The following is a 17,497-nucleotide window of genomic DNA, read 5'->3' on the forward strand; positions in this document are numbered from 1 at the left end:
ATCAGCCCTTTCGACCCTATATACAAACATCTCATTCTTCATTTTCCTGTTACGTATATTACTTTGTATAGAAATCATTACGTATGACCCTTCCTGCAAGCATGGTGTATGGGAGAATGCAACACAGACATACATCGTCGAGAATCAGCCCTTTTGACCTTATACAAATATCTTATTCAGCATTTTCCTTTTATGTATAATTGCTTTTATAAATTTCAGTACGTATAGCCCTTCATGCGAGCATGGAGTGTATATATCGGAGAATGCAACACGGACATACATCGTCGAGAATCAGCCCTTTTGACCTCATACAGACATCTCAATCTTCATATCTCTGTTATGTTTATTAGTTTGTGGATAGAAGTCATTACGTATAACCCATCCTGCAAGCATGGAGTGTATGAACGAATGCAACACAGACACACGTACATCATCGAAACTCAGCCCTTTTGACCTTATACAAACATCTCATTCTTCATTTTCCGGCGAGGTCATGTATTACCATTGACTGCAGTACGATAATGGATTGCGTAGTCAAATGAGTGGATGACGGTAATGGGTGAATAAATGAATGTGAGAGCGATGGGTGAATAAACGGGTGGGACAGTGGTGGGTAAACTGAGTGGGATAGTGTGACGGGTGAGTTAATTTTCATCATCCTCTGTCCCTCACCTCCAGAGCTTGTTAAGGATTCCTATACACTCCTAGGAAGGTCATATTGGAGGCTGCATCTGTATGTGACCTGTCTATGAATGTATTATATAGTTCTCGGTTATCAGTTAATGGGTGGAGATAGTGACGTGATGGGTGGATAGATGAGTTCGAGATTGCCGCTGGACGAAATAGAACCATTGTTACTATTATTATCATTATTATTATTATTATTATTATTTATCTCGTGTGCTTTCTTCAGGTTAGCGAAGTGAAACGTTGCCAGATTGTCCTACTCAGCCTCTGATGTTTGCCGATTTCAGAGCCAAAACCTGTCTCCTCCACCCCAATAACTGACTTCATATATATAGTTATCGTTAAAATGGTTAATTATCGGTGTCTCTTGGCAATAGTTATGGGTCAGAAGCCGGTAAATACGATGCTCTGAGGACGATAATCTGGCGACGGTGGCGAAGTGGCAACTCGACGCATCCTGGAGGTGAACGGCACTTTGAACTCGAGCGGCAGCCCATTTTTCATTGTCAGTGTGCTATAGGAGACGGACGGGGAAGGTGTTGACAGTTTGACTTCCCGTGTTTACTGAGAGAAGTCTAGTGAAGGAAACTTTGTGCTGTTTGATTACAAGGACTTGGACGACACTTGAAGGAGGGAAGGAAGAGTGTGGAGTGGTGGTCATCGCGGCTCCATTTGCTCCAATTGACGACGTTTCGGAAAGGTAAGGTTTTGTTGTCATCCATCTTACACGTACTGTCAACCATCACCCGCCCGTCACTGCATGTCACCCATCACGCTATCTCCCACCCATCTATTCACCCATCACACCATCTTCCTTCCATTTATTCACCCATCACACTATCTCACCCATCACACTCCCATTCATCTTTTCACCCATCATTTTCTCTCACCCATCGACTCACTCACTCACCCACTCATCCTAACGTTACTCTTACCTCTGTTTTTTTTTTTTTTTACTATAATTGAAATCTCGCAAATGAGGAAGAAATACATTAGGCTAGTTTCATATATTATTATGTCTTTCGGTTTCACATAAGTTATTTAAAATCGAAATCATCTCAGAAAAGAGGAAAGATTAGGCGTTACTGATATATTTCCTTTTTCTTTTATGATATTTCTTTCTATTGTGTTATAATATATTAGCTTTCGCGTTTACATAACAGTTTTGAGGAGCGGAAATGAGAACGGGTTTATTTGTACACACACACACACACACACACACACACACACACCAGAGAGAGAGAGAGAGAGAGAGAGATCAAGTAATAATAATGAAAAGGCACATATTTATTTTATAAGGGATGCATTAAGCTTGATTTTAGTGCCCATCATTGATATCTGCAACACACAATGGGCTATGCTACTTAAACTTGTGGATGTCGTTGTGGATTTCAGTTCTGCCGCCCCAAGACTACAATAAGCTCCCTCCTGACATTAGAAGAACAAAGGATATCTCCAAATTTAAGAAAGAACTAAAAACATTTCTGTTCCCTGACTGCTATGACATGGAAACATTGACAATTAACATGGCATATAAGTTGTGATCAGTGTTGAAAATTTAATGAATTAAATATGTGGGTCCTTCAGAGCGCTTCGGCGGAAGTGGGACCAGATAAATAAGAAACACAAGTAACAAGTAACAAGTAATCGCCTAGCAAGAGAGATCATTAGGTTAGTCTAACCTCCTCGTCTGGTCCGTTTAACACCGCCTCTCCGGACTGAGGGAAGAAGTGGGTCAGCGTTATTAGGAATTTCGTCTGATAAGCGTATAGCGATAGTTTTCGGAAGCCGTGTTACAGTTTTCTCCATTGTGCGGATGTCTTGGGTGACTAGCGAGCTGTCTTTTGGGATGACTCGTGTTTCCGGATACTTCATCGCTGGATCCATTTCAGACGCTTTCGGCTTTCACAATAAATATTTTCTAAGGCTACACAGAGATTCATCAGGTTCTCATGGGTGGATTTCACGTTCATGGTGCAGAAACATTGTCACGCTATCACTAGGCTCATGAAACTCCCCATGTAAATACTGACACAGCCTCTACGAAAGCCTTATCAAATGTGGTTGTGTAGGGCTCGAAATGCTTGAGAAAATGGTGCAGAATCCTTGTTAATCTATCACAAATTTCATGAAACTCCCCATGGAAATACTGACACAGCCTTACACGCGGACCACAGCATCACCGTCACCATCCACCCTTTATTATACCGCTAGCGTCACCGCTGTCACCGTAACCACTGCCGCCACTATAACCACTACTACCGGTATCATCACCAATAATGTGACTACCTCAGCCGCCACCGCCACCACGTCCTTCAGTCACTGCGATGTTACTTCAGCCTCGCGTGTATTGCTCAAAGGTTCATATTCTCAAATATTTTTGTCTTACACACCCACATTTGATAAGGCTTTGGTAGAGGTTGTGGGCTTCTCCAATTCATTATCTTGTTCCTCCTCCTTTTCCCAGAAAAAAAAGAAAAAACAGGTGCAAGAATTAATGAAGAGAAACGAGTATATATATATATATATATATATATATATATATATATATATATATATATATATATATATATATATATATATATATATATATATATATATATATATATATATATATATATATATATAGATATATATATATATATATATATATATATATATATATATATATATACACACCTTGGGAGTTTACCTGAAAGTTCAATTTATTCTCACGGAAGTCATTTACCTGAAGAAGAAATAATAAATAATAATGATGATAGTAATAATACTAATTGCATTAATGATAATGATTCAACGATATTTTCTCTATTTCTTATTTTATTTTACAGTTTCAACAATTACATTTTTTAGCCACTCAACTATTGTCTTTTGATGGGTTAAGAAGCAGCAGCACTGTTGATTTTATTCTTTTTTACATTTCTTTCTCTCTCCACTTATTTTCTTCTTCCTGGAAAGCATTCTTAAACGTGTGAGACGTCAGTGGAAAGGAGAAATTCAGTAAATCATTCTCGTCGCCTATTGTTTGGATGTGTGTGTGTGTGTGTGTGTGTGTGTGTGTGCGTGAAGGGGTGAACTAGACAGCGGGATGATAGATAGCCTTCCTTTGTCTGTATTTCTTCCTGCCTACGACTTGCCGTTTCCACGAGGGGAGAATCAAGACACCTCTCCATCTGATTTTGACCGTCTTTCGACTACTCCATTAGCAATTTCCAGGAGCAGCGCCAGTGTACTTTTCTCTCCCAATCTTTATTTTCCCTTGAGCTGCCTCCGTTACTGTGAAAATAAGCACATATACGCACTTCAAAACTCACCCAGAACGCAGAAACACACCTTCATACTTGATTTCCATATTGCAGGTCTGTTCAGGTGGACCAGGTAGATTGGCAGTATATTAAAGGTGTCGTGAGTTAGCCGGAGGGAAGAGTCGTCACAGTTTTCCTCCTCTTAGCGAACTTTCTCCCCTTGAAGTGTTGGGGTGATTGTCTTTTTGTGGCGGTAATGTTTTGGTCAGATTCCCGTGGGGTTGTTTTTTTCATTTATTTTTATGCTGCATTGTGGTTCTGCTGAGTCTGTCAGCTTTTTGGCGCTGTTGATATTGTAGTTCATTCATGTATTGTCTGCCTCTCTCTCTCTCTCTCTCTCTCTCTCTCTCTCTCTCTCTCTCTCTCTCTCTCTCTCTCTCTCTCTCTCTCTCTCTCTCTCTCTCTCTCTCTCTCTCAGATAGACTTTATTCTGTGTGTGTGTGTGTGTGTGTGTGTGTGTGTGTGTCATTGCTTAAACGTGATATGCAAAGAGGAATGACATTGTTAAAATAGTAAAAAGAAGAAAAAGAAAGCAGCTGAACGCATAATTATTAGAGCAATCGTGTAACTTTATTCTAACACGTGGGACTGAACCAGGTGAAAGGAAGGTGTTCTATGGGAAGGTGAAAGCCGATGCAAGGTGTGTGTGTGTGTGTGTGTGTGTGTGTGTGTGTGTGTGTGTGTAACAGGCTCTCATCACTTCCTTTGCTCTCCCTCCCTCTCTCACTATTTCTCTCTTACTTCCTCTTTCCCTCCTTATTCCTTTACCTTCCTTTGTCACTTCTCTTCCTCATTCAATTACCCTTCGTTATAATCTCCCTCTCTCAATTCACTTACCTTCCTCTCTAATTTCCTTCCCTCCCTCTTTCCTTTATCTTCCTTTATAATCTCCCTCCCCTCATTCCCTTACCTGCCTTTGCTATCTCTCCCTCACTCTCCTTCTCTTATTTCTTTATTCATTCTCACTCTCATTTTCTTACACCCTTTCCTCCTCCCCTTCCTTCCTTCCTTGCCTCCCTTCCCTCCCTCCCTTAATCCAAAACGGAGATTTGGGTCATGTGATGCTCCCTAAAAAGGCTTCCTCTCCCCATTCCTCCCTTTTCCCTCTTCCCCCTCTCCTCTCGTCTCATCTCTCTCTCTCTCTCTCTCTCTCTCTCTCTCTCTCTCTCTCTCTCTCTCTCTCTCTCTCTCTCTCTCTCTCTCTCTCTCTCTTTCTCTCTCTCTCTCTCTCCTTACCTTCTTCATCTCCGCCTTTAAGGTCTCGTGGGCGTAGTGTGTTGACCCCGTCTCTCTCTCTCTCTCTCTCTCTCTCTCTCTCTCTCTCTCTCTCTCTCTCTCTCTCTCTCTCTCTCTCTCTCTCTCTCTCTCTCTCTCTCTCTCGAGGACGTGGCCACACCCAATTTCCAGGACTCCTGAATCATTCTGTCGTGAATCATTCCATGTTTGTGGCCTGATATCGTTCGCTGCCTTCCGGATAAAACTGTATTGTTAGTTTACCTTATAGTATTTTTTTGACTCGCTAGGAAGTGATAGGGTTCGACGTGTAATAAGGGAGAACGAGCTTTATGTTTCCTATTCCTTAAGGGTGATCAGTAGCATAGCATTGTTATCTGAAGGCATTTGATTAACATTTATAACTTGTTAGATATATAGGGTCATGTTCTTACTTAAACATTTTGGCGCCCAAGGACACACATTTGACAGGGCTTTCGTAGGAGTTGTGGGCATTTCCAAGAGTATATATAGTTTTATGACCCTGGTGGTAGCGTAACCTTTCTTCTGTAACGTGAACGCGACAAAACACTCATGAGAACCCGACTCATCTCCTCTTTGGCCTTTGGAAATAGTTAATGTGAGATGCGGAAGCGTCTATAAGAGGTTCTCCATTCACCAAGGTTTCTAGTATCTGTTGCGAGGCGAGAATCCACGGAGCTCCATACAAGGTTGTGTTGGTCCACGCGATAGTTGTCCCTGTTTAAATGGGTGTTATGTAAGGGACAGGTCTCCCTCCCTTACTCCTTCCTCTTGGTGACTCAACCGTGGCCTGAGGGAGGGAGGAAAGAGCTGTTGGGTAATAAAAGAAAAGGCGTTGGAGGAGAAAATGAGGAAAAGGGAGGGAGAGGAGATTGAGACGCAGGGTGATATAGTGAGGAAGGAAAGGAGAGGAAAAAGGAAGATGGGAGGAAGGGAAGTAGATAGGATGGAATAAATGAAGGAAACAAGAGAGCAGAAGGGGTTTCGGTTAGTCTTATATAACTCACCTTTCCTCCCTCCCTCCCTCCCTCCCTCTCTCTTTCTCTCCCTTTGTCCCTTCGTCCCTCCCCCCCTCCCCCCATTCCTTTTCTGGATTTTCGAGGGACGAAATGAAGGAGAGAGAGAGAGAGAGAGAGAGAGAGAGAGAGAGAGAGAGAGAGAGAGAGAGAGGAACGAATCACTTCCATTCATCTCTTTTTACAATCCATTGCACATCATTTCATCCTTATGTCCTCCTCCTCCTCCTGCGGAAATACCTGTCCAATGAGAGTTACCTGAAGGATCAAGGTGTGCAGGTCTTAAGGGTTCTTGAAAATAGGATTAGATGATTTATATAGCCTAAGTGTTTCAAGGTTAATCTTCTATGTGAACTTTCATCTTTTTTTTTTTTTCTTCTTCTTCTTCTTCTTCTTCTTCTTCTAGCCTGGGCTCCTAAATCTTCCCTTTATTTTAATTCTCCACACTAATCTATGGCCTTTTCTGTGTCCATTTAGTCATGTTTATATATATACCTACGTAGTCTTGTTCTGCACTGTTACCATCATCGCATTCGTCTATATTAGGTTCCCGTTTCTTCATTTCATTTCATCTTATTTTATCTACGCCCCCTCGGCTCATGCATCATCCAGTATTTCTTTTAGCTTTCCACGCCCTGCCTCGTTTCTGTTCTGCCTCCATTCAGTCATGTCTATATCGGGCCCTGTTTCTTCATTTCATTTTAGCTTATTTTATCTATACCCTCTCGGCTCATGCATCATCCAGTATTTTTCTTAGCTTTCCACGCCCTGCCTCGTTTCTGTTCTTCCTCCATTCACTCGGCTCATGCATCATCCAGCATTTTTCTTAGCTTTCCACGCCTAGCCGCGCTCCTGTTCCGCCTCCATTCAGTCATGTTTATGTATAGTACGTAGTCTTGTTCTTGTGCCTCTCACGTTTCCCTCCTCTCCCTTTCACCTCGCTGCTTTTAGCCTGTCAATGTGGAGCGGAGAAGCGAATAATAATGCTGCAGGACCCTCTATGCCCTAGTTCTCATTCTCCCTTTCCTTTTACGTCTTTCAGTCTCTCCATCTCTCTCTGTGTATCTTATCTCTACTGTCTTGATTCCTCCTCTTCCATGCCTTTCTCTCTCTTTCTTTCACATCTTTTTTTTCACGTTTTGTCATCCTTTCTCTCTCTCTCTCTCTCTCTCTCTCTCTCTCTCTCTCTCTCTCTCTCTCTCTCTCTCTCTCTCTCTCTCTCTCTCTCTCTCTCTCTCTCTCTCTCTCTCTCTCTCTCTCTCTCTGTTTATCTTTCTATCTCCATCTTTCATTCTTATTTAATCTCTTTCGCTCTATTTCTCTCTCGTGCCTTTCTCGTTCTCGTTCTCTCTCACCTTTCCTGTCTCCCTCTCATTTTTTTCGCATTTCATCATAATCCCTCATCTTACCACACACACTTCTTTGCCCCCTTCACTGTATCCCTATCTCATTTCATCTCTTCCGCCCTACTTCTCTCCCAAGCCTTTCTCGTTCACCTTTCCCTCCCTTTCTCTCATTTTTTAACGTTTTTTTTTTCATCCCTCATCCTACGACCCTTCACTTTTGTCCTTTTTCCAACCCTATGGCCTCCTTTTCACTCCTCTGCTTCTTTATGTTGCTCCCTGCCTGTCTGTAGCTATGTATGTCTTCCTTCCGCCTCCTTTCTCCTTACAGCTCATGTTCTTCGTCTGTCGTCCGTCTGTCGTTAACCAAACCCGCCTTTCTCTTCTGTTCTGTTCTGGATCCACAACAACCCAGTTCAAAGCCCCAAAATCTGGCTTGAACCGACTACACAAGGTGGATTTGCTACCTTGAATCTTGCGTTTGAAGTGTTTTGAGCATCATTGGAAATACGGTGAAAGTCTTTGTTGGGGATGAATGCAAATGTGAGGCAATTATATTTTCTCTGTTCTTATTTGTGTGTGTGTGTGTGTAAAAGGTGACGTGAGGTTAATCTTAATGGTGTCCTAATGGTGTTTTGAGCTACATCGGAAATACAGTGAAAGTCTTATGTTGGGGATGAATGCAAATGTGAGGCAATTATTTTTTCTCTGTTCTTTTTTTTTTTTTTTTTTTTTTGTGTGTGTGTGTGTGTGTGTAAAAGGTGACTTGAGGCTAGTCTTAATGGTGTCCTAATGGTGGATACTTTTCATTCTTATTAATTCTCTTTCTCCTCTTTCTTTTTTTTTCCTTCCTATTTTCCTTCCTATTACTTCCTTTCTGTCCTTTTTTATTCTCTCCTTTTGTCCCTTTTCTTTATACTCTCCCTCCCTCCTCTGTCCCTTGTTCTTGCTTTTGTTCTTATCATACTTTTCTTCCTCCTCCTCCTCCTCCTCCTCCTCCTCCTCCTTTTTATTTTCTATTGTTTCTTGTCATGTATTGTTCTGTTTTTCTTGTTCTTGTTTTTGTTCTCATATTCCTCCTCCTCCTCCTCCTCCTCATTCTGATCTTCCATTGTTTCTTCGGAAGTTTCGTTCGTTCTTCGTCTTCATATTCACTTCTTCCTCTTCCTTCTCCTCCTCCTCCTCCTCTTCCTTCTCCTCCTCCTCCTCTTCCTTCTCCTCCTCCTTCCTCTCTATTCTTTACCTTCTTCGTCTCCTACTCCATAATCATTAGTGCGGGTCACCTGATTAACACACACACACACACATACACACACACAGCTTCCCGTTACGCCACCACCTCCACCGTCTCTCTCTCTCTCTCTCTCTCTCTCTCTCTCTCTCTCTCTCTCTCTCTCTCTCTCTCTCTCTCTTACACACACACACACACACACACACTCTTGACGCTCGCTCGCTGCCTCCTTGTTATGCGTCTCAGCCGACAATTGGCGCGCCGAGGGTCGTTGTCATCGGCCAGGAAAATAGATAGATAGATAGACAGATAAATAGATAAATAATAGATTCCAGAACACCATCGCAAAATTTTACAGCAAACTGAAACCATACATAATAAAATAAATGAAAGAGAATTAGCAATAGCCTCCAACCTCGTTTGCTTTCAATAGATAGATAGATAGACAGGCAAATAAAAGGAGAGAGAGAGAGAGAGAGAGAGAGAGAGAGAGAGAGAGTACAGGAATAAGTAAGAGTACTGAGAGGTTAGGTAAAGATGTTCAGTGAGTTAAGGATAGACAGACGGATAGGTAGATAGAGAGAAGAAAAAGTAGAAGAGGAAGAAGAATTATCTATTGAAAAAAGGGAAAGGGGAAATTGATGAAAATAAAGAATGGAAAAAAATATATAGAGGAGAGAAGATGAGGTAGAATGAGAAAAGGGGGAGGTGGAGGAGCAGGAAGGGGCGGGGGCGGCGGAGGAGAGAAGGGGAGCGATAACGGGGTGAACGGGGCACGTGCAAGGTTAATGACCCGCCCACATGACAAACAAATGTCAACATCACGCGCCACATCACGGGGCAACAGGTCCATATTCTTAGATACTTTCGGCTCCTACAAGAACTATTTCCAAAGGCCACAAACTAGATGAGTCGGGTTCTCAAGAACTGTTTTTGACGTTTATGGTGCAGAAGCCTTGTCAAACTATCACTCGGCTCAAAAAAACAACCCATGGAGATACGTACTACCACAATGTCTATGAAAGCCTTATCAAATGTGGGTGTGTAAGCTCCAAAATGATTGAGAGGTCCACTGTTTTGACACTTTGGGTTCGACAGCTTGTAAAACCTACACAACATACTGTAAAAATGTCTTTATAGTGTTTTTTTTGTTCATAATCAAGTCAGTTAATCGGTCAGTTAGTCAGTCAGTCAGTTAGGCAGTTAATCAATAATAAAAAGGCAGGAAATTTTAAGGAACTATAGCTACGGGAAGTTTATTTTGTATCTGGTGCCAAGTTAAAAACCTTATCAGTAAGGAAAGTAACGTTTACATTATAGAGTATAAACGTTTGAAGAGATTATAGATGTTTGAATGCTTACAAAGACACTGTTAGCCTTCACCGGGGCCGTTGCATGCACATGCGTGTGCGTGCGTGCTAGGGTGTGGGTGGTGCCTTGCTTAACACGCGCTTATCCATGCTCACAGCTTGAAAAATAACCGTAGTCTTAAGAAATATGTATGCACTTGTTTGATTTCCTTTGTGATATCTTGTTCTTGTTCTTGGTTTTCATCTTCCTCCTCCTCCTCCTCCTCCTCCTCCTCCTCTTCTTTCTCCTACTCCTTCTCATCCTCCTTATTTTACATTGTCTCTTGCATTGCTTCTTGTCATCTTGTTCTTGTTATTGTTTTTCTTCTTGCTCTTGTTCTTTTCTCATATTCCTCCTCCTCCTCCTCCTCTTTATTTTCAGCTATTTCTCGTCTAAGGAAGCAATGGACACCTGCCGTCTTGTTAATTACCTAACCTGGATACCTGCGGACGCCAAGCACATCCAGGCACTGTGTGTGTGTGTGTGTGTGTGTGTGTGTGTGTGTGTGTGTGTGTGTGTGTGTGTGTGTGTGTGTTTGAAGTGCTTTCTTTCGGCTCATTCGTCCTTCCATTGTCATTCAGCACATGTACATATGTGTGTGTTTGTGTGTGTGTGTGTGTGTGTGTGTGTGTGTGTGTGTGTGTGTGTGTGTGTGTGTGTGTGTGTGTGTGTTCGTGCTTGCGTTGCCTCGTTTCATACCTTTTCCTCTCATAAACTTGTTCCTCGTCAGATAATAAGGAGATGCAAACTTGTATTTCACTTTTATCATGGCATTGCGATTTACAAGCAGAGAAGATACTCGTGTTTTTGTTAAACGATCTGGGCTAGCTGGAGAGGAGGACGAGGAGGAGGAGAAGGAGGAAAAGGGTGAAACAAGAGGAGACTAAAAAAAAAAGCGAAGGAAAGGGAAGGAGAAAGGAGGAGGAGGGTCGGTAATCGGGGAGGAGAAGAAGAGGAGTAGGAGAAGGAGAGAAAGAAAGAGGAGAAGGAAGAGAAGGAGGAGGAAGAGGAAGGGGTTCTGGGTGGAGGAGGAGGAGGAAAGGGACGTAGGAGGTAGTGGAGGAGGGAAAGGAAGAGAAAATGGAGAAGGAACCGTTGGAGATGGTAGTGGAGGAGGAGGAGGAGGGAAAAAATGAGGAGTAAGAACAAGTTTTCACACACACACACACACACACACACACACACACACACACACACACACACACACACACACACACACACACAGGTAGGTTTTCACGATGACTGACCTCGCTCACCTTGACCCCCAGGTAAGTATTAACTTGCTCTCATAATCGCTCTTGACTCCCTGACACCTTTTCACTTACTTCTCGTTACCTCATTAACCAACCTCACCTGTCTGCTAAGTCTTCCTCATTTTCACAGTAGTAGAATCGGTGGTTAGCTTTGGCATGTGTACAGGTCTTTGCTTTTCATTCATATATTTATTCTTGCTTTATTTTCCTTAATGTTATAGGGGACAGTATTAGCTTTCGGTATATTGTTGGTCTTCCCTTACCATCCATTCATTCATTTATTCTTGTCATATTTTCATTGATGTTATAGGGACAATATTAGCTGTAGTATTTCCAGGCCTTTCCATTCATTTATTTATTCATGTTCTATTTTCCTGAACGTTATAGGGGACAGTATGAGCTTTGGTATTTTGTTGGTCATTCATTCATTTATTCTTGTCGTATTTTCCTTGACGTTATAGGGACAATAATGGCTTTAGTATTTGCAGGCATTTCCATCTATTTATATATTCTTGTTTTATTTTCCTTAACGTTATAGGCGACAGTATTAGGAGGCTTCGTATCTCAGCCCCATATTCTAAAACACTTCGGTCCCTACACACCCACATTTGATAAAGCCTTCGTAGAGGTTGTCTTAGGATTCCCATGGGTAGTTTTATGAGCCTAGTGATAGTTTAACAAAGCTTCTGCACCTTGAACGTGAAAAAGCACGCACCTGAACCCTACTATTCCCCTTTCTGGCTTTTGGAAATACTGGTTGTGAGAGCCAAAAGCGTCTGAGAATTCGGGCCTTGGTGATGTTTTGGTTCGGAGTCTGTGAATGTGAGGAGTGACGAAACGGATGAGATGAGGCAGGTGTGATGATACGGGAGAGGCATGACCCGGCACATAACCCTCCTCATCACCACCCTCATCATCATCATCATCAGGAACAAAAGTAGAGTAATAGTAACGGTAGTGTGTCAGAAAGTGATTGTAAGGATGTTCGTGAGCTTTGATTATTATTATTTCTGTATAACTGTTTTCCATAATGAGGAGGTCCTTGATAACGGTGTGTGTGTGTGTGTGTGTGTGTGTGTGTGTGTGTGTGTGTGTGTGTGTGTGTGTGTGTGTCCGTCTGTCTTTCTCTCTCAATCTATCTTCTTACCTGTTAGTCTATTATATTTCTCTCTCTCTCTCTCTCTCTCTCTCTCTCTCTCTCTCTCTCTCTCTCTCTCTCTCTCTCTCTCTCTCTCTCTCTCTCTCTCTCTCTCTCTCTCTCTCTCTCTCTCTCTCTCTCTCTCTCTCTCTCTCTCTCTCTCTCTCTCTCTCTCTCTCTCTCTCTCTCTCTCTCTCTCTCTCTCTCTCTCTCTCTCTCTCTCTCTCTCTCTCTCTCTCTCTCTCTCTCTCTCTCTCTCTCTCTCTCTCTCTCTCTCTCTCTCTCTCTCTCTCTCTCTCTCTCTCTCTCTCTCTCTCTCTCTCTCTCTCTCTCTCTCTCTCTCTCTCTCTCTCTCTCTCTCTCTCTCTCTCTCTCTCTCTCTCTCTCTCTCTCTCTCTCTCTCTATCTCTCTCTCTCTCTCTCTCTCTCTCTCTCTCTCTCTCTCTCTCTCTCTCTCTCTCTCTCTCTCTCTCTCTCTCTCTCTCCCTCTCTCTCTCTCTCTCTCTCTCTCTCTCTCTCTCTCTCTCTTTCCTTTCTACCCTCCCACTCTCTATATATTTCTATTCTCTCTCTCTCTCTCTCTCTCTCTCTCTCTCTCTCTCTCTCTCTCTCTCTCTCTCTCTCTCTCTGTATAAACGCATCACTAAATTTCCTCTGAACTCAACGGAAACTCGCAGCTTACTCTAATGGTCTTCGAATTGGCGGATTGCGTGTCTGAGAAGGAAGTGGGGCTGGCTTGTACAAGGTGACAGGGGGGTGGAGAGAGAAACGGGAGAGGGATGGAAGGGGAAGAAAATGAAGTGGAGGAGGAATGGAGTGAAGAAGGTTAGGGATGGAGGGGAAGGAAGTGAAGTGGAAGGATGGAGTGGGAGGAATAAAGTGGATGAAGATAGCGTGGAGGAACGGAGTGGTTGAGTGGGCTGTGTAGAGGTTAGTTAAAGAAGGTTAGAGACTGTATTTAATTATTAGAAAGGGCAGAGAAAGCTTAGATTATAGTCACTCACTCACGCAATCATTCTCTCACTCACTCATATATCTCCTCACTCACTCACACACTCACTGACTCACGCAATCATCCACTCATTCAGTCACAATTTCTTTTTGATATAATGGTTAAAATGTAAATTTGAGGGCGCACGCTATAGCTACGCGTGGCCTCGATACTTACCTCCGTCACATTGGTTCTTATACTCGTGTGGAAAAAAAAAAAAAAAAAGATATTCAGGGTAATACATCGATATATTGATAGAGATAAAAATAGATGAACTAAGGTATTCATATATAGTATATATATGTAGTTATATATATATATATATATATATATATATATATATATATAGTATATATATGTAGTTATATATATATAGTTACACACACACACACACACACACACACACACACACACATCAGCAAATACTCTAAGACAAACAGTGGGCGAAGATATATTTGTTAAGAGTAAACTAATTAATGGCTGTAGAGTGCATACCTAACGGCGTGTGTGTGTGTGTGTGTGTGTGTGTCACCTATAGCACGTGAGGCGTTGCTCCTAGGCACGATACGTTCTGCTTTCCCGTCATGTGAGAGAGAGAGAGAGAGAGAGAGAGAGAGAGAGAGAGAGAGAGAGAGAGAGAGAGAGAGAGAGAGAGAGAGAGAGAGAGAGAGAGAGAGAGAGAGAGAGTTGGGGTCACGCAATTATAACTTTATTTTCGGCTTATTTTCTTTCCTTTCTTCTCTTCTCCTCCTCTTCCCTTCTCTCTCCTCTTCTGCACCTCTTCTCTTCCCTTGTCTTCTCCTTTCTCCTCTTCTCTTATATTCCTCATCTCTCCCATTCTCTTCATTTCTGTAACTCTCACTTCCTTCTCTTCTCTTCCATTCTCTTATCTCTGCCTCTTCGATCAATTTTCCGATACCCGATTAACCTGTTGATATGTGATTGGAAAAGACGGGACGGGTGGATCTACGGGTGGCCTTGTGTGTGTGTGTGTGTGTGTGTGGATAAGTAGTTTTCGTTATGTGAATTTCCTCCTCCTCCTTCTCCTCCTCCTCCTCTTCCTCCTCCTCCTCCTCCTCCTCCTCTTCCTCTTCCTCTCGCTCCTCCTGACACACACACACACACACACACACGCGCACGGAGACGTACTCAACTCACCGCGACCTTTATTTGAACTCATTAATACGGTTCTGATTACCTCTCCCCGCTGTCACAATCAGGTAGCATTAATTTCATGGCCGTACCTTTAATTAAAATCTAGACAGGTGTATACAAAGCTAATTAACCTGTGTACCTGTCTTCCTTGAGGTCAGGTGAATGCATTGTACCGTCTGCCTCTTTAGTATTCATCAAGTTATGTTTTTCCATGCAGGGTGTTAATTATTTCTCTATGTAGATAATAGGAATGGTAATAATGCTGTCAAGTATCTGGGTCGTGAGATTAAGTAAGATGGCATTGAGGTGGTATTGTTTTAGTCCTCGTTATGGTTTATGTTTTCTTTCTCTATTAATTTCTTTTTCATCTTCTCTTGTTACCTGTTACCGTTTTCTTACATTCTTTGATTTATTTCTTCATAAGTATTAATGTTTATCTGTCTTTCTTTTCCTTCTCTGTCTCTTCTTGCAGCCTTTCAGTATCTTCAATTATTGTTTATGTTTTCTTTCTATTAATTTTCTTCTTCTCTTTTGTTACCTGTTACCTTTTTCTTACCCTTATTTGTGTATTAGACGTGTTAATGCTTGCGTGTATTTCGTTTCCTTCTATGCCTCTTCTTGCAACCTTTCAGCATCTTCAGTTATTGTTTATGTTTTCTTTCTATTAATTTTCTTCTCTTTTGTTACCTGTTACCTTTTTCTTACCCTTATTTGTGTATCAGAAGTATTAATGCTTGTGTGTATTTCGTTTCCTTCTATGCCTCTTCTTGCAACCTTTCAGCATCTTCAATTATGTTTTATGTTTACTTTCTTTATTAATTTTTATCTCCGTTCCTATTGTCGTTTTTTTTTAAGTCTTCTCTGGTTTTCAATACGTAGAAGTGCTTCGTTATCTTCCTTTCTTCCTTTTTGTCTCCTTTTGATACCTTTCTTCTCCTCCGTCTGTCTCCATTCACATTCATTTCTTTCTTTATCTTGTTTTAATATGTTTTAGTGCTTAGCTTTCTTTCCTCACTCATTACTTTACTTCTTCACTCCTCTTTCAATCTTTCTTTTCCTTTCCTTAGCTTTCTTTCCTCACTCATTACTTTCCTTCTTCACTTCTCTTTTACTCTTTCTCCTCCTTTCCCTAGCTTTCTTTCCTCACTCATTACTTCGCTTCTTCACTCCTCTCTCACTCTTTCTTCTCCTTTACTCAGCTTTCTTTCCTCACTCACTCTACATTTAGCTTCTTCATTCTTCCTTCACTCTTTCATCCCTTTCTCAGTTTCTTCTCACCTCTCTCCTCCTCATCAGTTGTTGTTTTCTTTCCTCCCAGTGCCGCTTGCTGCTCTCCCCCACCTTCTAATTTTACCATCAGTTACCTTTATTACCTTCACTTCCGTCCCGACCTCTCGTTGCCCCAGGGTTGTCATCACCACCCTTGTGTTGTTTGGGCTCCTCGACTCCCTAGGGCAGCCTCGTGACCCTTGTGGTGGTGTAATTGACCCCTGGGGAGGAAGTTTTCAGCCCAGCAAGCGTGGAGAGAGAGAGAGAGGTTGCTAGGTAGGGGCAGAAGGGCACAGGGAACGTGTGTAGGGAAGCTCGGTGAAGGGAAATTTCTCTGTTCATATTAGCGTCCACAATTAAATAACGCGTGTATGCCATTTAAGTAACCAGCAATAAGATCAGGACCTTTTTTTTTCAAACCTTTCTGTACCTAAACACCCACATTTGACAAGGCTTTCGTAGAAGCTGTGCTAGTATTTCCATGGGTAGTTTTATGAGTGTAGTGATAATGTGACAAGGCTTCTGCACCCTCAACGTGAAGGTAGAGTATATCAAGGCACCTCTCCACCCGAAACTGACCTCTCTTTTGGCCACTCTATACTTGTCGCTATATGAGAGCAACAATTAGCGGGCTTTCTTTTTTTTACATCTTTGTGCTGTAAATGTAAAAAAAAAAAAAAAAAATCCTGAGAACCCACCTACTCTTCTTTGTGGCCTTTGAAAATAGTTGTGAGAGCTTAAAGCGCCTGAAAATATGAACCTAGGAAAGTAATGAATAGAGATGACGACATTGTTCTAGTTTGGTGTTTCTGAGGGCAGGATGGCAAGGGAGGAGCATAGTAACGGGCTGCTATATATATAAGGGCTGTCAGGGTATAGCGACAAGAAGCAACGAGGGGAGGATGGACGAGAGGTGGAGTGGGATGGCTTTAGTGGGGAGAGGAAGGGAGGCAGGAAGAAGAAGGGTGGACGGGGAACAACAACAACAGCATCCAGTAGATCTTGGAAGGGTTGTTTAGCGTGTGTGTGTGTATGTGTGTGTGTGTGTGTGTGTGTGTCAGTGTCCCGGAAACGCTGAGATGAAAAAAGATAAATACGCACATCCTCCCACGAAGAGCTGGTAATTATTATTATTATTATTATTATTATTATTATTATTATTATTATCATTGTTGTTGTTGCTGTTGGATAGATATATGAATGGATAGATAGATAGATAGATAGTTAAACTGACAGATACAAATACATACACACATAAATACATACATATATACATATGTACATACATACATACATACTTATACTCACTTTCGCGTCCCTTCTCTTATATTTTCTCTCAGCAACCAAACGATGACACCACAACCATCCCGAAGCTACAAACTTTATCGCGAGAGTCGGGAAGGTGAGCGGGAAGGGAGCTCAGCCGTGATGCCAACCAGTGAATGACATGTATACCAAAGGGAGGGAAAGGGGAAAGTCTACATTAATCAGGCCAACCAATGATG

The 17,497-nt window shown here is 42.0% G+C and overlaps 1 protein-coding gene across 2 annotated transcripts in view; it reads left to right on the forward strand.

Annotated features, from left to right (window-relative positions):
- The first annotated feature begins 1,183 nt into the window (after positions 1-1,183).
- LOC127000290 (uncharacterized) overlaps positions 1,184-17,497 on the forward strand; it is a 40,644-nt gene continuing 24,330 nt past the window's right edge. Inside the window, exon 1 of one of the 2 annotated variants that reach the window (XM_050863825.1) lies at positions 1,184-1,387. Coding sequence is in view for 1 of the 2 variants with exons in the window: in XM_050863824.1 (XP_050719781.1) it covers positions 17,343-17,394 (52 nt within the window). In the remaining variant the exon portion in view is untranslated. Of the gene's footprint in view, positions 1,388-17,336; positions 17,395-17,497 lie in introns of those variants that run through there. The other variant, XM_050863824.1, reaches the window with a different exon arrangement.

The sequence above is a fragment of the Eriocheir sinensis genome, chromosome 18 (genome assembly GCF_024679095.1).
Source record: "Eriocheir sinensis breed Jianghai 21 chromosome 18, ASM2467909v1, whole genome shotgun sequence".
Lineage (NCBI taxonomy): Eukaryota > Metazoa > Arthropoda > Malacostraca > Decapoda > Varunidae > Eriocheir > Eriocheir sinensis.